This window comes from Erithacus rubecula, assembly GCF_903797595.1.
Source record: "Erithacus rubecula genome assembly, contig: scaffold_641_arrow_ctg1, whole genome shotgun sequence".
NCBI lineage: Eukaryota > Metazoa > Chordata > Aves > Passeriformes > Muscicapidae > Erithacus > Erithacus rubecula.
In genome coordinates this window covers 35,586-53,634 of record NW_027635698.1, presented here as the reverse complement: position 1 = coordinate 53,634, position 18,049 = coordinate 35,586, and the positions used below count along the sequence as shown (strand labels likewise).

Below are 18,049 nucleotides of genomic sequence, written 5' to 3'. Positions count from 1 at the left end.
GGAATGTATGTGGAGTAGATTAAAGTCTGTGGCACTCTATGGACTCTGTGCTCCTGATGAGGTGTAGTGCCTGGTTTGTGTGTCTGCTTACAGTCTGTGATGTATTTCCATTGCAACTAGATCCGTGCTGCATTGTGCAAGTTGGCTGAAAAGAACTTAGAGCCAAAGGATGTGGAGGTTTTTGAGAAAGAGATGAAGAAAAGGAGAGAAGAGAAAACAGCCTTGCAGCTGCCTCCACAGACAGTTGAGCCCGGGGATGCACCTGAAGCAAGTAAGTGCTGCTTACACTTGTGGTCCTTTTTGACCACTTGCTTGCCCTTTGCACAGTGTTGCAATCAGACTGGGGGGCTGTTCTGCTTGCATCTGAGCGGAAGCTTGCATAGGATTGATTTCCATTCCCCAAAGAGAAATCTAGAGAGATGAAGTGTCTTGCCCAAGGCCTCACTGAGTCAGTAACAGAATATCAGCTTCCCACCTTCATCTCTAAAGTCTTTCAGAGTAGAAAATTTCCTCTTGCAAAGTCGACTGGGGCTTCAGACTCTTTCCTGGAGAGCAGCTTCCAGGGAAGGTGAGTCCAGAAGAATACTTTTCAACCAAGGTGCAACCTGGAATAAACCAAATTCAACTCCTTCTAATGGAAACACCAGAGAACCTTCTCCCCCCAGCCCCTGCCGAGCAGCTGGCGCTGCAGAGCTGTGCTGGAGCCCCGGGATAGTGCTGCTGTTGTAGCCCAGGAGCCAGCAGCGTTCCCGTTCCTGAGTGAATCCCGGCTGGGGGCTCTGGCTGCAGCACTGTGTGCGCTGCCCCGAGGGCAGCAGCAGGGACCTTCGGGGCAGCAACCAGCCCCAGGGCATCACGCAGGGTTAGCTGCACTTTCTTTTGGGAACTTCCCCAGCCAGCCTCTGAAACAGGCAAACAAAAGCAAAGCAACACTGGGTTTTCCTTGTTTCTTAGGGGAAGCATCACTGCAGTTTGGTTTTAAACTAGAAAAGGGTAGATTTAGATTAGATATTAGGGAGAATTTTTTATTATGAAGGTGATGAAATGCTGGAAAGGTGTGCCCACAGAAGCTGTTGTTGATCCATCCTTGAAGGCATTCAAGGCCAGTTTTCTAGGGGTTCTAGGAACCTGATATAGATGAAAATGTCCTGCTCCCAGGGTTTGGACTAGATGGTGGTTAAAGGGGCCTTCCAATCCAAACTCTTCTCAGATTCTTTGATTCTGTGGTCCTTGTCCCATGTTAGTGTGCCAGCATTCTACTTTGGGATAACAAAGTCATGATACCCAGCTCCAGCAAGTTTTCTGGCCCATTGCATCATCACCCTGTCCTGCACCCTCCACTTACAAGCTCCTCTTTGATCCCTGCAGGTTTTAGCCTACCACCTGTCAATGGCACAGCTTCCAATGTTCAGAGAAAACACCCTGGTAATGCCTTGAAGAAGAAGAAGGTCTTGAGGAAGCAGGACAAGGTGCCCTTACCACCCAGTGTGCCTATGATCCATGAGGAAGGCACTGTCCCATGCAACTCCTCAGGTAAGCCTGCTCCATGGCAGCTTTTGCCCACACGGGTTGTTCTATCACAAGGAGCGCACACTGCCTCCTGCCTCAGCCAGCACAGGTGGGCTCTTTGGTCCATAGCCTGTCCTTAGAATGAACAGAAATCTACTTTTGAGTTCCTCCAGCTTGGTAGTACTGCAGCAGTTGGTTCTTAGAGATCCACTGGAAAGTTGAGCTGGATAAAGCAGTGGTAAAGGCCTAAGCTCTGGCTTTTGCCCATCCTGATAGTCCAAAGTACAGTGCTGGTGCCAGGAGGCAGCTGTAATTGCAGGGATGAGCTGTGGAGCAGTGTGCCAGGCTGTGCTCACTGTGCACCTACGAGTACCACCACAATCAGTTCTCCACTCACCATCTGGGCCCTCTGCCTGTGCTGCTGTCCGGCTCTGCAGCCAGCTTTTCTGCTGTCCCAGCAAAGCTTTTCTCTGCATGGCAGTCAGTGGCTTGGTGCCATTGTGCTGCTGCTCCCACAAGTGCCCAATGGCTCCTGGCTGCTGCCATCCCACGGCCTGCAATGCCAAGAGGGAACAAGCAGTGCCTCCTGTGTCAGCACACCCAAATACAGCGGCCGTGTGGAGCAGATGAGAGCCAGGAGGGGCTGCCTGGTGCTCTCAGGCTGTTTGTTGCCTGCAGGAAATGCACAGGAGACAGTCCCTAATGGCTCTTGTCTCTCCTTTGTGGGTAGCCTGCCTGTGCTGTGATCCCAAGTATGGTGAGATAAGAAGGGAGCTGGGAATGATACTTGGAGTGCTCTTTTCTAGTGATGCTACTCCCATGTTCAGAATTGACCAGAACTAGCCTGACTGTGGCTCTCTATTCATATGGAATCTAGATGTGGATGTCTACATACTTCTGCAGTGACATCACTGTGTCAGTGACAGGGTTACATCAGTGACAGCCAGATTAGTTCCCATCTGAATATTTTGATGTTACAGTTCCCCCATAATTTGTGAGAACATGCAAGGTATCACAAAAACCCTACCAAGTCTAGAGCACTTCATTTAGATTCTGTGCCATATTTATACTCCATCATTTTAGACAGCTCACATGCATTCATCTCCACATTAGAAAATAAGCTTTTGAGTGTGCAACAGGAAATTTTGACAGTGCTTTTGATGACAAATGGGTTTCATTTCAAATGCATTTATCATCTGTTTTTTCTCATACCTTGTAAATTTTTTACCTTTCCAAATAATTCAATTAGGGTAAACCCAGGAGAAATTATTATCAAGAGAGTGCGTCTGCCAACAATTTACATCTGTATTTGAGTATTTTTATCTTCAGTTTGCATTTGGAAGGCTTTTTTATCAACGTTTTAGACTGGAAATAGCATTTTTCCACAAAAGAAAGCTTAGGCACACAAATTCATTTGACAGCAAGTAAATTTCACCTCAGCATCTTTGAAATACAGCCAGTGTGTACCTTGGAAAAAGTAAAGATTCCTGATGCTAGGAAAGAACAAAATCCATGAACAACTCCTTTCTCAAGAGTAGGCTAAAATGTGTGTGCACTCAGCTGCCTGCTGTCTAGAACACTTGAAGTCAGTGGGAGCAGAGGCGCTGTCAGGGGTGAAGGGTCAGCTCTGGCTGTTCCCTGGTTGCTGCTCCATGGGGATTCAGCTGGGCCCAGCAGGGTTGGGTTGTTCCGGCTTGGCTTGGTGCAGTCACGAGGCAGCTGCAGGTCTTTGCTCAGGGATTGCACAGTGCCTCAGTCCTCAGGGCTGGGGGAATCAGGGTGCTGGGACAAGAGAGGTCCCTGGGGTTCCCTCCTGGGGTGGCCATTGCCGCTGCTCGGCCCTGTCTGGCAGGAGCGGGAGCTCTGCGGCCTCAGGAACCTGCCGCTGGCTGTGCTGCCTGTGGCACCTGGCAGCTGGCAATGGCTGTGTGGGCAGTGGCCAGGTTTAGCCCGGAGCTGTGCCCAGCTGTGAGGCTGTCAGAAAGCAAGGAGCCCAAGGAGGCAGAGAGCAGGGAGGTGTCTGAGCCAGAGCCATTTGCAGCCCGTGGAGCCCTGGCTGGAGCTGGGGCTGCAGCCGCTCCATGGCGGGGCCTTGCCCGGGGCTGCAGCGCTCAGGGCTGACCCTCTCCTCACAGTGACCTCGCAGAGGGCCCCTGGTGCCCAGCGCCGAGAGGAGCTGCTCCGTGGGCATGGGCACAAGGATACAGACTCTCCTGACCCGCAGCAGTCCTTGCTCCAGGCACTCTCCCAGCTCCGCAGCGATGACTGGTAAGAAAGGCCCCGCTCACTCTGTCTCCCCCTCAGCGCTAAGGACGGTTAGAAGGGAATCTTGCTGGTGCCTCTGAGGCCCAACAGCCCAGAGGGCCACAGGGCACTGGGGAAACCACTCCAGAGGCACTGAGAGGATCAAGATTTGAGAGCAGCCTTTTCTTGGCCTTGGTCTGCAGCTGTACTCCAGCTGCAGCAGGTCTGTGCTGTTTCCTTGCTTTGCCTGCTGCTCCATGGAGCTGCAAAGGGAATGTTGAGGGAAGAGAGGATGCCGTGGGATGAGATGATTTGCTGGCTGAAGGCAGAAGCAGGAGGGCAGCAGATCTGAGTGTAGAGATTTGGGTGCCTTGGGGCACTGGCCCAGTGGGACTGAGTAAGATTTCTCTCTTGTCCCTCTGCTGACAGCAATGACAGGTGGCAGGGTCTCCCTGTGACCTCCTGCACGTGAGTCCCAGAAGCAACTCCAGGGAGTTCTTCTTTCTGAGAAATGGTCTGAGTTGTGCTTTCAAGACCCTTAGCCTGTCATTACTCCTGAAGGAAACATGTCTGAAGAGAAGGAAAAAGAAATCCTCTAGGAATCTTGCACTTTTGGGATTCAGCTTTTTCCTTCTCACTGCTTCATATGGGCCTGATATGTTTGGTCAATACTCACCATGTGTTCCACAATTAAACACAGACAGAAGGAAGCACAGAGGTGATAAGCCTACAAATGTTAGGTGCTAATGGTTGTCATTTTGATGACACTCAGTGGTGCCCGTGGGATCAGTTTCCAGCCCTGTGTTGCAGCCCTGATACCTCACACACCTTCCTGTAGCTCAGGGCCTGCACAGAGCAACTGCTGAGAGACAGAGTTGTTTGCACCTTTTCAGTAACATGTTGCTGTTGTGGGGATTGTTTTAGGTAGGGGATTTTGGGAAAAGGTAGAGTTTCAACTGTTCTTGCTCAGGTGTGGAATCTTCTGGGTCATGCGGTTGCTTTTTTGGGGAATGCAGAGGTGGAGTGGAATGGGTGGCAGACAGGCCCAGATTGTAGAGTGGAAATTCAGCTCCAGAGTGCCAGTGCAGACTTTCACTGCTGAGCTGCCTGCTGGGGCTGGCAAAGAAGGAAAATACCCCAGTAACAGCCTGGTGGCATTGTGTCTTAGGGGCAGGTACAGGGAGGTGACATGGAGCAGCAGCATGGGCCAGTCTGACAGCTTCTAGGAAGCAGTGACATAGGGACTGGACATGGCTACAGAGATTTTAGAAAGGCTATCTTCTAAAACAGCCATAAATAAAGACTCTGAAACCCCTCTATTTGCCTCATGGATTTCTGTACACTTTTGACAGCCACAGCATCCTGTGGCAAGGAGCTCAATGATTTCATTAAGTACCCCTTGGAAAGCACCTCCCATTGTTTGACAGAGCCATCAGGCTGGTAATTTGAGACGGTGCTGCCTAGTTCTTGGGTGGAGAGAAAAATAAATCTTTTTGGTACTTGCCTTTCAGGGAGATGAAGGAGAAGGGACTTGTCAGCCTCAAACACCTGGCTGGGTCCCATTCAGAAGTCCTGCTTTCAAGACTTCATGACATTTGCTTGGCAGTTATCAGTGAGGTGAGAACATTGTTCTGGATTGTCCCCTGTACTTCATGCACAGTGTGTTGAGTAGATATGTGATTGTTCATCTCCATGTGTGCTCAGGGACTGCCTTCATTTCTGTTTTTACACCTTATATTTCTAATGTCTGTCAGCTATCTATAGGATCTGTGTGCACAAGTAGCTGTATTTACTGGTAGGTCAGGTATCTGACACTTATCTTTGGGTCATCTGCCATTATAATGAAATGTGCACATGCAGAAGCAGATATACTAATTATATTACTTGCCAGAGTCAAAATCTTTGCCTGAGCTGTAATTCAACACTGCAAATTAGTCTGTAGACCTGAGTCTGTGTTTTCAGTTTCCTGGCTGAGTGCTTCAACTGCTGGTGTTGCTTTTTTGAACAGGAGCACATGACTCTTTATCCTTATGGCTTGTGCCTTTATGGTTTGAAAGCAGCCCTTGCTTTTATTTGGTTCTTTGTTTTTCAAATACAAGGGCCTAAAATCAAAGCAATTGACATTATAGAAGGGTTAAGTAAATCACTTTAGTGAAATTTTTAGTTTTAGGCCTTCACTAAGCAGGTCTGAGGCCAGAAATTGGTGCCAGAGTAAGTTCCTTTCTGTGCTTGTGCTCTTTTGCTCTTATTGTGCTTTTATGTTCCTGTGGACACAGTGGGACATGTCATCTTCTGGGACTTTTGTCTAAGGCAACTGGTTTCCTTTTCAAAGTGATTGTTATGTTTCCCCTTATGACTTCCCCAGGTGACCAACCTCCGGTCAAAGGTGTCCTACTCGGCCATTGTCACTCTGGGAGAGTTTTTTGCCACCTTGAAGCACGACATGGACTCTGAGGTGGATGAGGTGGTTCGGGTCATTCTCCGGATGCTGCGTAACTCCCCAGAGTTTGTTGAGAAAGCAGCCAGCCAGACCCTGAAGATCATGGTGGAGAATGTGACTCCTGCACGAGCAATGACTTCTCTCCTGGACAGTGGAATCAGGTAGGTTCTTCTTGTAGTGATATTCTTCGCCTTCTAGCGTGCAGGTGGGACAAGGGATGAGAGAAAGAATGGGAATGGTGGGAGGAAAGGATCCTGCATCCTGCATCTTCTGTCAGCTCAGTGACTGGATTCTCCAGTCCTCCTCGTTTCTTTCCTCTTGGCCCTTATTTCTGCCCTCCTGCAGCCCATGTGTTCTCAGGATCACAGAACTGTAGAATATGGGGAGTTGGAAGGGCCCCATCAGGATCATTGAGTTCAGCTCCTGGCCTTGCACAAACACCCCCAAGGGTCACAGCATGTGCCTGAGATTGTTGTCCAAATGCTTCTTGAACTCTGTCAGGCTTGGTACTGTGACCACTGCCCTGGGGAGCCTGTTGCAGTGCCCAACCACCCTCTGGGTAAAAAACCTTTTCCTGATATCCAACCTAAACCTCCTATGACTCAGCTTCCTGCTGCTTCCTGGAGTTCTCCCAGTCTGTCAGAGTTGCCTAAATGTGGTGAATGGTGGGGAAGTGAAAGTGCCTGCAAAGCCTAAGGATAGAGCCTCCTGCTTTTGTGGGAAAAGGGACAATTGCAATTGCAGCTGTGAGCGCTCTTTGATATTTTACAGTACTAACCACAGAGGCCCTGAGAAAAATCATGAAACCTCATTATGCCCTTAACTTAATAAATAAGAAGGATACTTGCTGGGCCGTGGAGCACATGGGGGGAGAATGTGCTGGGTGTGGCACAGCCTGCACAGCAGGTGCAGCTCCTGCGAAAAGGAGTCTTGTATGACTGTCCTGGCCTTTAAGCTCTACTTCCAATTCAAACTGGTGTTTCATGTTAGCCTTGAGATGATGAATCATTTTACAGACAGCTTCACAAGCCAAATGCTATGCAACAGCTAATGCAAATGCTTCCTTGAGTGTTGGGCCTGATAATTGCCAAAAGACACTCTCTAGAACAGGACAACCTGGCTAAAATGACTGCCACTCTTTCCTCAGTTTTGAAATAGTGTAAAACATTCAGATGTATCCCTTGCCAAGCCTCACAGAAGAAACAGGCTGCATTGCTTTATATTCTGCAACTTCACGGCCCACAGCGTGTTTCCCCTGTCTTTTATTTTTCCAGAGGTCTGCAGATTTGGGGATAAATGGCTGGAAAGAGCCTCAGTCCTGCTGAAGCTCTGTGTAGTTGGTGCCCTCTGATGGGTCAGCATGAATTGCCTTTCATTTCTAAAGAATTCATATGTGATCTCTGTCTTTAATTTTTCTCAGAGTAAATTGTGGGACAGAAATTGAGTATCACATAGTGCAGGGAGACTGAATTCCTCCCTCTTCCTTGCAGGCAGTCCTTGTGTGCAATGCTAACTTTGGGTTTATCTGAGGACAGAAGCTTCTATAGGTGTCTAAAGTGTCAGGGAAAGCCCAGGCCTCCTTCCCCCAGCAATGACAGGGAGCTCGCTCTGGCCAGGCCTGTGCTGCTGTTGCTCCTTGTCCCTGTGCCCCAGTGTTTGCTCTCCCTTCCCAGGAGCCGCCACGTGCAGGTGCGGAAGTGTGCGGCCGAGCTGCTGCTGTCCTTGCTGGAGAGAATTGGAGTCACGGAGCTCGCAGGCACAGCCGGGGCTGGGAGGCTGGTGCACGCGGCAGGGACACTGGCTCAGGACCGTCACCAGGACACAAGGTAACCATCTTCAGTTCACCTCCTAGCACAGGAAAACTGTCAGGGTCTGTCTGTAAAGGTAAAACCACAAGAGTGGAAACCACAGGAAATATTGTCACTGTGTGGGTAAGGGCCACAGAATCATAGAATACCCTGAGTTGGAAAGGACCCATCAGGGTCATCGAGTCCAGCTCCCGGCCATGGACAGGATACACCAAGGGTCACTCCATGTGCCCCAGAGCATTGTCCAAACGCTTCTCCAGCTCTGTCAGGCTTGGTGCTGTGACCACTGCTCTGGGTTGCCTGTGGAAGTGACTACTGGGTAATCTGAGGTTGTCCAGCAAGAAGGAGCATTGCCAACTTCCTGTAACTTGAAGGATTCTTCCTGAGATCAAAAGAGCTCCGATTAGCCAGTCAAACAGTTTTCTTTGGTCTTAGGTGCACAATACAAAGGCAAAGTGTTGTCTAATGTTCTTCTCTGAAGGATCCAAACATCTATTTCTCATTAACTTAAGGCTTTCCTAGAAATATTTCAAGGCTCTTTAGCCAATGTATTCAGTCTTTCTAAACCTCTTCTGCAAATTTCTAGAATACTGTTATCTGTGGCTCGATGACTTCCAAATTTCTTGAAGAAAACTGTGGTTTCCTAGTGGCAAAATCAACCCAAACCACCAAATTCCCTTAATTTGATTATTAAATTCCCATTAATAGCTGCCAAGGACACAAGAGAAACTAGTACCCCTGTGCATACATATAGTATAGAATTATTAATAGGAAGCATGAGATGTTTTGTTCTGGCTTCCCTGACAGTTAAAGAAAGGCAAATTATTGTGCAATGGCAGCAAGGCACTGCTAATAGGATCTTATAACAAAGCAGATGGGTTTCCATGCTCTGTGGGATCCTTTGATTACTCAGGAGCACACCCACAGTTTCAGAATGAAATGGTGTTTTTCTTTCTCTCTTTACTGAGTAGGCAATGCCTTCTTATGCAAGGATTGCACCTGATGAATTTAAGGTATCAGCCTCTTCTGCTAACAGTCTTCATTTGTTTGTTCACTTTTCTTTCTTTTTCTTCCTTCCTGCTTTCCTTCCTGCCTTCCTTCCTGCCTTCCTGCCTGCCTTCCTTCCTTCCTTCCTGCCTTCGTTCCTTCCTTCACCTTCCTTCCTTCCTTTGCCTTCCTTCGCCTTCCTTCCATCTTTCCATAGGCATTATGGACAGGAGATGGTGAAGATGTTGCTGAATCACCAAGAAGGTAAAATGCTTTTGGAGCGATCCGTTCCTGCCCGTGACCTGGAAGATATTCTGAAAAGAATGAAGAAGAGAGTAAGTGTTTGGCAGGAGAAATGTCTCCTTTCTGCAAGTATTGCCATTGCTAATAGGAGATCAAACATACCAAACCTGTCTTTATATCATTCCTCTTCTGCTGAACCATTTTGCTCCTGGGAATGAGCTGTTAATCCCTGTTCATCTGCAGACCACAGAGGAACTGATATTATTCGGGAAAAAGTGGGCTTTTGAATATTTTGAATATTGGTCACAAACAGGAAAGGGGAAGAGGAGAAAATGGGTTTACATTTAAGGGTAACCCCCCTCTGCGCCCTCCCTACTGTGCCCCCAGTAAAGCAATTAAGTGAGAATGGTGCTTCTGAAGATAAGAGTGTGTGCAAAAGACATTGGAAGCAGCAGTGCCAACAACATTTCCAAAACTGCAAAAAATGTGCAAATCGATCCTAATTACTACAATTACTGTCTGTCTTCTGGGAATATTGCCCTCCTGTCAAAAACTGTGGAGCTGGAAGAAGCTTGGTGAATTCAGCACCATCCGGTGCAAAATTATTTGTTTGTTTGGGAGGGAATTTTTTATTCTTTTTTATCTGCATAATAAAAGGGAGTGCCTTTGTGCAGGAACAGGGAGAGCCAGGTTGAACTGAACTACCTTCCAACACAATGGAACACCTCTCAACCCAAAGAGTTCAAATTTTTCTGCTGCTTTCTGTAAGAACACTCGTTGCCTACCAGTTTGCATTATTCCCATTTATGCTCAAGACTCATGAGTTTGGGATTTTAAACTGCTGCTCAGTATGGCAGCGCCCATAACCTTTCTTGGGCTATTGCAAACAAAGAGTTGGCATCACTGAATCTCTGGCCTGTTTCCTTCTGTAAGTTAGGAAATGTTTCCCTAAGCCTTGGTAGTAGTGATCCTGGTTCTAACTTGTGTTTTCAACAGGGAATTTCCTATTTTATATTCTAAAGATCCATGCGGTTTCTCTCTGTCTTTGTAGGGGATGGAAGAGCAGAAGGGTGAACTCCCCTCTGTAAAGAGCCCTGTGAAGAAGAGGAGTGATGGCTCCAAGCAGCCCCAGACCACATTGCCTTCTAGTCAGCGGTACTGGGCACTTCTGTTAGATGTGACAAAGCACATGACAGGCTGGACATGTCTTTTCCTCAGGAAAATCTTTCTGGCAGAGATGGCCAGAGATTGTTTCCTTTCCCTACACATGCCCCATGATAATGTCTACTTCTGCATTACACTGAACAAACTTCTCTGGAGGAGTTTCCACAAAAATTAGGTGACAAAAAGACACCCACTGGTTGCAGCTCAGAAAAATCATAGCAGTGGCAAGGGCAGTGTTGTGCAAGCTAGGAGAGGGCCGTATCTCTGCCGCAGAGATATGAGACAAGTAAATTCAACCCGGGTTTTATTGTATCTGAGTGGAGTGTTTTTCAGCTGGGTGTTTTGATGAAAAGTCCCAGTCTAGAAGCAAGATGCCGTTCCCCAAACAAGCAGTTCCCATGCAAGTGGTTTGGCCTGGCTGAATCATAGTTTTCTTACCCTCAAACAGTACCAAGTTTGAGTTGTAAGTAGCAAGGCAATTCCTGAGCAGCTTTGGTCAACAGATGTCTCAATTCTGTCTTGATATTCCTGTCCTTCAAATAATTTGCTTGATGGACAGGATGTTTGGTTGATTTCCCCCTGTGCTGCAATCTGCATTTCAGACAGGGATTTGGTCCTTGCTGTCTCTTCATGCCAATGACAGAGTTACTTGTACTTGTTCTCCTCTGATAACAGAGAGGATATATTTAGCTCTGTCATGCTCAGGGGTGGCAGGAAAGTGATCACATGTCTCGGTAGCATAGCTAGAACCTTCCCATGCTCATGGAAGAGGCAGGTTGATCCAAAATTGTTCCCAGTGCGTATGTTTAGCTGTGCATCTAGTCTCTAGGAAAACAAACTTAATGTGAGCGTAGTGCTGGGATGTCTGGCTTCTCTTTTTATCTCTGTTACTGATTTTCTAGATCCTTCAGATATGCCCCTGTTCATCTGCTCAGATGTATCTGAGCTCCTGTTCCAGATTGTCATGCCTGGTGCAGAGACACTTCTCTGGAGTAATGAGTTTTCTTATTATAAGACACACACCTCCTGTATGAGGAGGCATTTAAACTTGGCAGTAGTGTCTCTCTTTCCCCACACCACAATGTGACCTGTGTGCTTGGGAAGCCATCTGAAGATAGATCAGATGCATCTCATCCTTGGTTTTCCTGAGTAAGCACTGGCGAGAATGTTACTTGCAGTCTCCCATAATGATTGTTATGAGGTCCACATTGTTTTTCAGAGTCTCATGATTTTCTAACTTGAGATCACATGATTAGGAAAGCTCCTCTAGATGTTTTGCTCACAATTACTGGCAGATATTACCAGATATAACCAACAAGTCAGAATTTGATTTTATTTCCAGGGTGAAGTCGACCTCTGATGGATGCCTCCTACAGCGTCCAAAAGCCCAGGTCACGTTACCTCCAGCCAGGGATGAAACGGAGACGCTCCAGAAGCTTTACGATCTCCTGGAGGCCAAGGGGTTTGAGGCACGGATGGAAGGAGTGGCACTCCTCCTAGACCTGTGCAAAAGCAGCCCCAAGCTTGTCGCCACTAACATTGTCCAAGTATGTAGGGTATCTTCACTGTTCCTTCCCTTTAGCTCCTCTCCCAACTTGTAGCAGTAAAGTTAATTCAGTGTGTCTTGGCACTACATCCTGGCTGTTTGGGACAGGCTGGTCCCTCTTACCCAGACCAATTTAATTCAGGTCCAGGCTTCAGGGTAAGTTCTTTCAGTCCAACTGTATTTATCTAGCAGTTGCCTATTGGTGCTGTTCATCAGATGATGACAGAATTTTCCACTGGTGTAACTTCTGCTGTCTCCTACCCCCAGCTGGGTGAAGTGAAGGGAATCCAGCCACTGAAAGCATGGCAGTTACTCTCTAGACACAACATGGGTTTGGATGGTTGAGAGAAGGATCAGGCTGGGTTGATTTAAACCAAGTATTTTTAAACTCCAACCTGTCTTGCACAGGCAGAACTCCAGCTTCTCATTTCCATCCCTGTCTCTATTCCATGTGGTAAAGATAGTGTTTACCCTTCTTGGGTACTGAATGCCCATTTCTACATCCCCTCTTCAAACAAGGACATTTCAATCCAGCTTTCATGCTGCTTCTTCTCTCCACAGATTTTTGATGATTTTGTCCTGAGAATATCTGACACTCACAAGAAAGTGAAGCAGATGGCGCTGGACGTGCTGGCAGAAATCATAGCCATCCTGGAAGATGACTTGAACCCAGTGATCGTCCTTTTGGTGGAAGGAATACTAAAGAACCTGAACTCAAAGGATCCTGGGGTTCATTCTGCAGCTGTGAACGCTCTGGAAGAATCCATTGCTCATTTAGGTAAGGCTGACCCCTGACATAGACTCTCCTCAGCTGTGTCTCTGCCTCTCTAACACAAGAGAACACAGTGCCTGGAGAGCTCTTGCTGCCTGTGGAACGCTCCAGCTCACATTCACCAGAAGCTGTGGAGGTGCAGTCCTTAGACACCAGTCCCCCAACAGGCTTGAATGTGTCAGCCTTTCCCAAAAGTGCCAGGAGCCCTTGGCTCTGTGCTGCTTGTCTGGAGAAGAGGTCCTGGACTAGAGCTTTGCTACAATTCAGAGGCAAAGGGGTTTTTGGAGTTTCCTTGGACCTCATTTGACTTTCCAAATGAATAGCTTTGCTGTTGGCATGAAGGGACACTGGCCCATCAGAGGTTCTACAGAGCGGCCTCCTGGAAGGCTCCACATTTGTAGGCATTAGCTGCCTATTTTCCACCTTCCTTCTTTGTCTTTTTTTCAAAGGAAAAATTGTGATTCACCAAGTTAATTTCCTCAAAACAAACAGATAGAAATGAAGCTGTCAGTGATGCCTTGTTCCACATGCTGTGTTGCATGGGGCAGGGTGGCTGTACACAAGCAAGGGCTGCTCTAAATTCCTTTGCTGCAGAGATTTATGTCAGCTCTGAAACTGCTGCACTGGGGAAATATGCCTGAAAAATGGAGTGTTAAAGAGGCAGATCTTCAAGGGAATTTCCACTTTCTTGAGTTCAGCTGCTCTGTGAACTCATGAACTGCCTGACCCAGTGCCTTTCTGTATCCCAAGTCTGGTCTTCTTCCTGTTTGCTCTGGAATGCAAAACCCTTTCACTGCTTATGTGTGGTTGAACTCTTGGGGTCCCTGATGTGAAATGTTTAACATAGCTCCTGGTACAGCAGAAAACTTTGCATTTACAAATGTGAAAGGAGAGCTTTTCTTTGGGAATTTAAACCCCTCACAAATAGGCTGGAAGGAAAGAAGAAAAGGATTCAAAAATCAGCAGAAATCTACTTGAGCTTATATATTGGGGCTGCCCTGCTCTTTCCCTCCCCACTGCCCTTTCTCCTATGACCTCAGAAGAGTGAGCAGAAATGTGTGTTTCTCCTGTAGACAAAGTATCACTGATGAAAGAGTTCAGCCACCAATGGGGTCAACTGAGTGGACAAGCTCTTCTGGATATCACAGAGCGGATCACAGGTATGGGCTCCCCTTCTAAGACAAGAGCTCTTCCCAGGGAGTATTTACAGGGAGTGCCTGTGAATGGACAGTAGAGCATCTGCTCCAAATTGGGGGTGCTGAGCTCGTCCCTCCTGCCCAATCCCCATGGCAGGTGTGTTTGGCAGGTTTTCCCTGGCTGCTGCAGAGCTGTGCAGCACCTGAGATGGGGGCAGCACTCGGTCTGGGGGCTGAGCTCTCACTGGGGCATCTCAGAACCCACCTGCAGGAAAGGCAGGGGCTAAAAATACCCAACTGGCTCCTCTCTTGGAAGCTTGGGGACATCTATGATCCTTTAGGGAAAATGATGGCAAGTGCTGTTGCAGGGATCCATTTGTTTTGTCCTTACAGAATTTTTGTTTTATTCTTGGAATGTTTTGAGGCTGAACCCTGCAGTGCCTGGGGGTCACAGCTTAGGTCAAAACTCAACACACAGATTAGAGGCACGGATTTGGTGCAAGGCAGCCTTTGGTGGCAGAGGGGCAGAAGCAGAGTGCTGAGGCTCCCTGCCTGTGCTGTCAAAGTGGCATTGGACTGAGCATGTTCAAACAGTGTCTTCTTGTGTCAGTGCTGTCCAAAATGCTGCAAATGCAGCTGATAATATATTCCTCAAAGAGCTTGCTATGTCAGCAAGGAATGTAAAAATGATAATCTTAATATACAGTAGACAAGATGCTTTATAGCCTTGCTTCAACTGGGGCTAAATTCACTGCTAAGTGTGCCAGCATCTCTAAATGGAAAGTTTCATACACTTTGTATCTTCATTGGAATCTTGAAAGGGCAATGTTCAGTGATTGGGAATGTCACAGGCCCTTTAAAGAGTGTTTGAATAAGGTAGATCTCCAGGAAGAGGGAATTTAGTTTTGGAGTTATTTTGCATGCAAGGAGCCTGTTGGTTAGTAAATCTTTGGCTGTGTTTCATATAGTGCAGTTCAGAAAATTAGCAGGGAGCAGGCTTCAGGGAGAATGTAAGAAAACACTCGTGTTTTGGTTAAATTTCAGACCCTTGTGTAGCATTTTTCTCTCTCTATTCTGGTATTTCAGTGCATATTGTAAAAAAATGCCGTTAACATTGGAAGGGAAAATGCCATTAAAATGTGGAAATGCTCAAATACCACAGCAATGGGGTCTGGGTAATTATCTAAGACACCCTGAGGTTTGAAACAGCTGTTTGTCGGAAACCACAAAAACATTCTACCAATGACACCAGCTAGTCAGTGATGTTTCTAATCCAACTGTCAAGCAACACCCATCTCTGTGGGCTAGAGTTTGAAAGTGTGGTCTAATACTGCCTTTTACTATGTGCCACTGAGCAAAGGGAAGAGCCAGATTAGAGTTTTGGCACTTGACATCATGGGTCACCAAAATGGAATCATCTTTGTGTTAGAAATCTCTCAATTATTTCCAATGCATGCCAAATGCATTTCCAAATCTTCAGTGTGGGTTTAGAAAACTTCTAAATGGAAATAAAAGGCATGTTGACATTTCAGTCTTTGTTGATGCGGAAACAGATTGTGAAATGATCTAGTACATGTACAAATTCTGCCACAGTTACGAGGCTCCATTTGGAGAAATTAGTCCTGAGGAGTTAGTGGTTCTGTTTTGGGGAGGATCAGCTGCTTTGGCCATTTCTGGATCGTGGGACTCTGTGTGCTATTTCACTGCTCTTAGCCAGAGAGGCTTCCAAGAAGCAAAACTAGGGGTAGATCTTAGTTTACATAGGGGTTGGTGATAAGAGTCTTGTGTCTCTGTCCCGGCAGAGCTGGTGGAAGAAGTTCATGCCAGGAGCCCTGAAGTCATCCAGCGCTGCGCCCTGCCCGTGCTCTGGTCCTTGCTGGAGAACAAGGCACTGTCTTTCCACAGCGCCAAGGTCCGCACAGTGCTCACCAGGCTCACCTCTGCCCTCTACCAGGTGATGGGCACCAAAATGAAGAAGTGTGCTGCCAGCCAGCCCCCACATGTGTGGGTAAAGCTCTGCAGCATTTTGCGCTGGTGAAGGCTTGGTGTTCTCCAGCAAGCTGACCAAGTGATGAGATGGACACCACCGGATTTGACGTTTTAGCTGTGCCAAAAATGACAAAATACTGAGGAAGGATGTGCATCTGCCCCTGCTCTCTCCACTGCCCTTCCTAGTTCAGGGGGCCTGAAGCAACTCCAGACTGAGGACAAGGTGAAGGCCCAGCATGGTTCAGCCTCACACAGAGGTAAGGTGGGAGCTGGGCCGCTCTCTGGCAGGAGGAAGGGTCTTGTGGCAGCCTGAAGAGCCTGTGCACATTGCCAGGGAACAGTTCTGCCCTGCAGGTGCCCCCTGCCATGAGCTGTGCTGCTCCCAGGGCCCCGTGGAGCTGTACGGCTGCTCATCTGTGGGTCAGGGAGAGGAGCGAGCAGGAGGCTGCATGTGCAGCTGAGCCATTGCTGGAAGCACAGGGCTCTGAGCTCCCTGCTGTCCCAGGGCAGCCCAGAGGCCAGGCTGTTGCCCTGGGAGCTCTGTGCAAGTGGGTCAGGGTGTGGCCCTGGCCTGCCCCGAGGGGCTGCTGGCAGGAGCATGTTTCCCTGGGCAGCTATTTAGAGGTTTCCAGGAAATGTATCCCATGGAATGGGGACCTTCATGCATTAGGTTTGCATTGCGACCTCTGTTACATTTTGTGTCTTCACTTTGCAGACCTGACTCTTGCCAAGAAGGTTTTCCTGGAAGTTTCCTATATTGCCTTAGCCACATAGTCCTTGCCTCTGGACCAGAAGAGTTCTCTTTCCTCTGAGCTCAGGAAGAAGCTGCTGCCTATCCAAAGAGTTTTTGAAGAAAAGGATTTATGCATTAGCCGGTGTAGCTACAGATGTACATATGTTCTGATAGTTAGCTGAAGGTTTTAATAAATGTATCTTGATTGTATTTTTTAAATTTTGATGATTTATTTTGAATTGTATATATTTTATTCTGATCACGTTTTGATTTTTATATTTTAAATAAATTATTTTTTAAACAAACAAGCAGAGGATGTGAGTCCAGGACCTAATAGTTTGGAGGTTATCAGAGTGCAGCTCACTTGATGTGCCAGTGTCTCACCATATTCTTTCTTCACTTGGCCTCTCCTCTTCCTCTTTTGCATGTTGTGTCCTTTGTGCTGCTAATTCCAAGTTTATAACTTGGAATTTTAATGGGGCCACCCATTGACATGTTTGGGGAATAATGGAACCAACAGATCCTGTATAGTCTAAATTTTCTTGTTAGATGTATTCTGTGCTCACAAAAGGCCTGCGCAGAGAAACAAAGAGAAGTGTCCCCAAATCACAAAGCTCTGCTCCTTTGCAATCTGACCCAGATCTGTCTCAGAGGTGTCTTCAATCCCAGTTGTTTGCAGAAGGATGAGTGAACTGTGAGGTCAATAACATTTGTCAATGGTTTCTCAAATCTTTATCCCAGCCTGGGATCCATTCAGCCCAGGGGAATGGGATCATTGGTTACCATGGATCAGTGCTTGCCAGTGTAATGAATTCCTGAATAATTGGAACATGCAATTCTGGATTCAGCTGCAGCTCTTGGTGGGCTGTATGATCATTGACTGTGCTGCCTTTCCAGAAATGATTTTGCAGTTTCCTTTCATCATCATTTTAAGATTTTAAACTTCACATTTCAATTTGCTTTGCCTTTGGGAAAAACACTTTTGGGCCCAATGCAAACCGTAGCCTTTTGACAGCAAAATCCTCCTGGTTACCAGCTTCTGATGTTACAGAAGAAAATGTATGTGAATGTGTTAGTTTTTCTGAAGGGAAAACAGTATGTCAAACTCTATGTGCTTGTTTAGCTATGGGTCTAGTCCTGGCCTAGTAAAGCCCAGGAAGGGTGGCGTGTTTGCAGTGAAAACTAGTCTGTGAGCTTATGGGGTTGCCATCACCAGCAGAGTGCATGTGTCCTATGGGGATTCCTCTGGAGACAAAATCAGGGACCCTCTCCATGCCCTGATAGTCTCTTAGATCTTTCTAAAATATCCTAGAAAAGGCAGTGAAACTTCACATCTCCTTGCACACCCACTGTTTGAATAGGGGCATTTTTATCCCTCCTCAAAGTCATTGCTCTTGCACACCAACAATACGAACATCCACGGACAGAATGATGCCTGGCCCTCCTGCTGGTGCTTGAGAGTACTGGTAAGTGAAGAT

The 18,049-nt window shown here is 47.2% G+C and overlaps 1 protein-coding gene and 2 long non-coding RNA genes across 3 annotated transcripts in view; all 3 read left to right on the top strand.

The window, feature by feature from the left end:
- Positions 1-124: 124 nt before the first annotated feature.
- Positions 125-3,698, top strand: LOC306816516. Its single transcript, XR_013777695.1, has 3 exons — positions 125-271; positions 1,369-1,533; positions 3,645-3,698. It is a non-coding gene; the product is annotated as an uncharacterized lncRNA (long non-coding RNA).
- A 19-nt stretch (positions 3,699-3,717) lies between these two features.
- LOC306816515 lies at positions 3,718-6,190 on the top strand. The gene is made up of 3 exons (XR_013777694.1): positions 3,718-3,777; positions 5,265-5,370; positions 6,119-6,190. It is a non-coding gene; the product is annotated as an uncharacterized lncRNA (long non-coding RNA).
- Positions 6,191-6,196: 6 nt separating this feature from the next.
- Positions 6,197-18,049, top strand: part of LOC306816514 (TOG array regulator of axonemal microtubules protein 2-like) — a gene marked incomplete at its 5' end in the record, with an annotated part of 28,046 nt that continues 16,193 nt past the window's right edge. The window contains 8 exons of the mRNA XM_079332955.1: positions 6,197-6,354; positions 7,867-8,019; positions 9,206-9,323; positions 10,283-10,386; positions 11,738-11,942; positions 12,503-12,719; positions 13,787-13,873; positions 15,652-16,023. Coding sequence (XP_079189081.1) covers positions 6,197-6,354; positions 7,867-8,019; positions 9,206-9,323; positions 10,283-10,386; positions 11,738-11,942; positions 12,503-12,719; positions 13,787-13,873; positions 15,652-15,887 — 1,278 coding nt within the window. The 3' untranslated portion in view covers positions 15,888-16,023. The remainder of the gene's footprint in view (positions 6,355-7,866; positions 8,020-9,205; positions 9,324-10,282; positions 10,387-11,737; positions 11,943-12,502; positions 12,720-13,786; positions 13,874-15,651; positions 16,024-18,049) is intronic.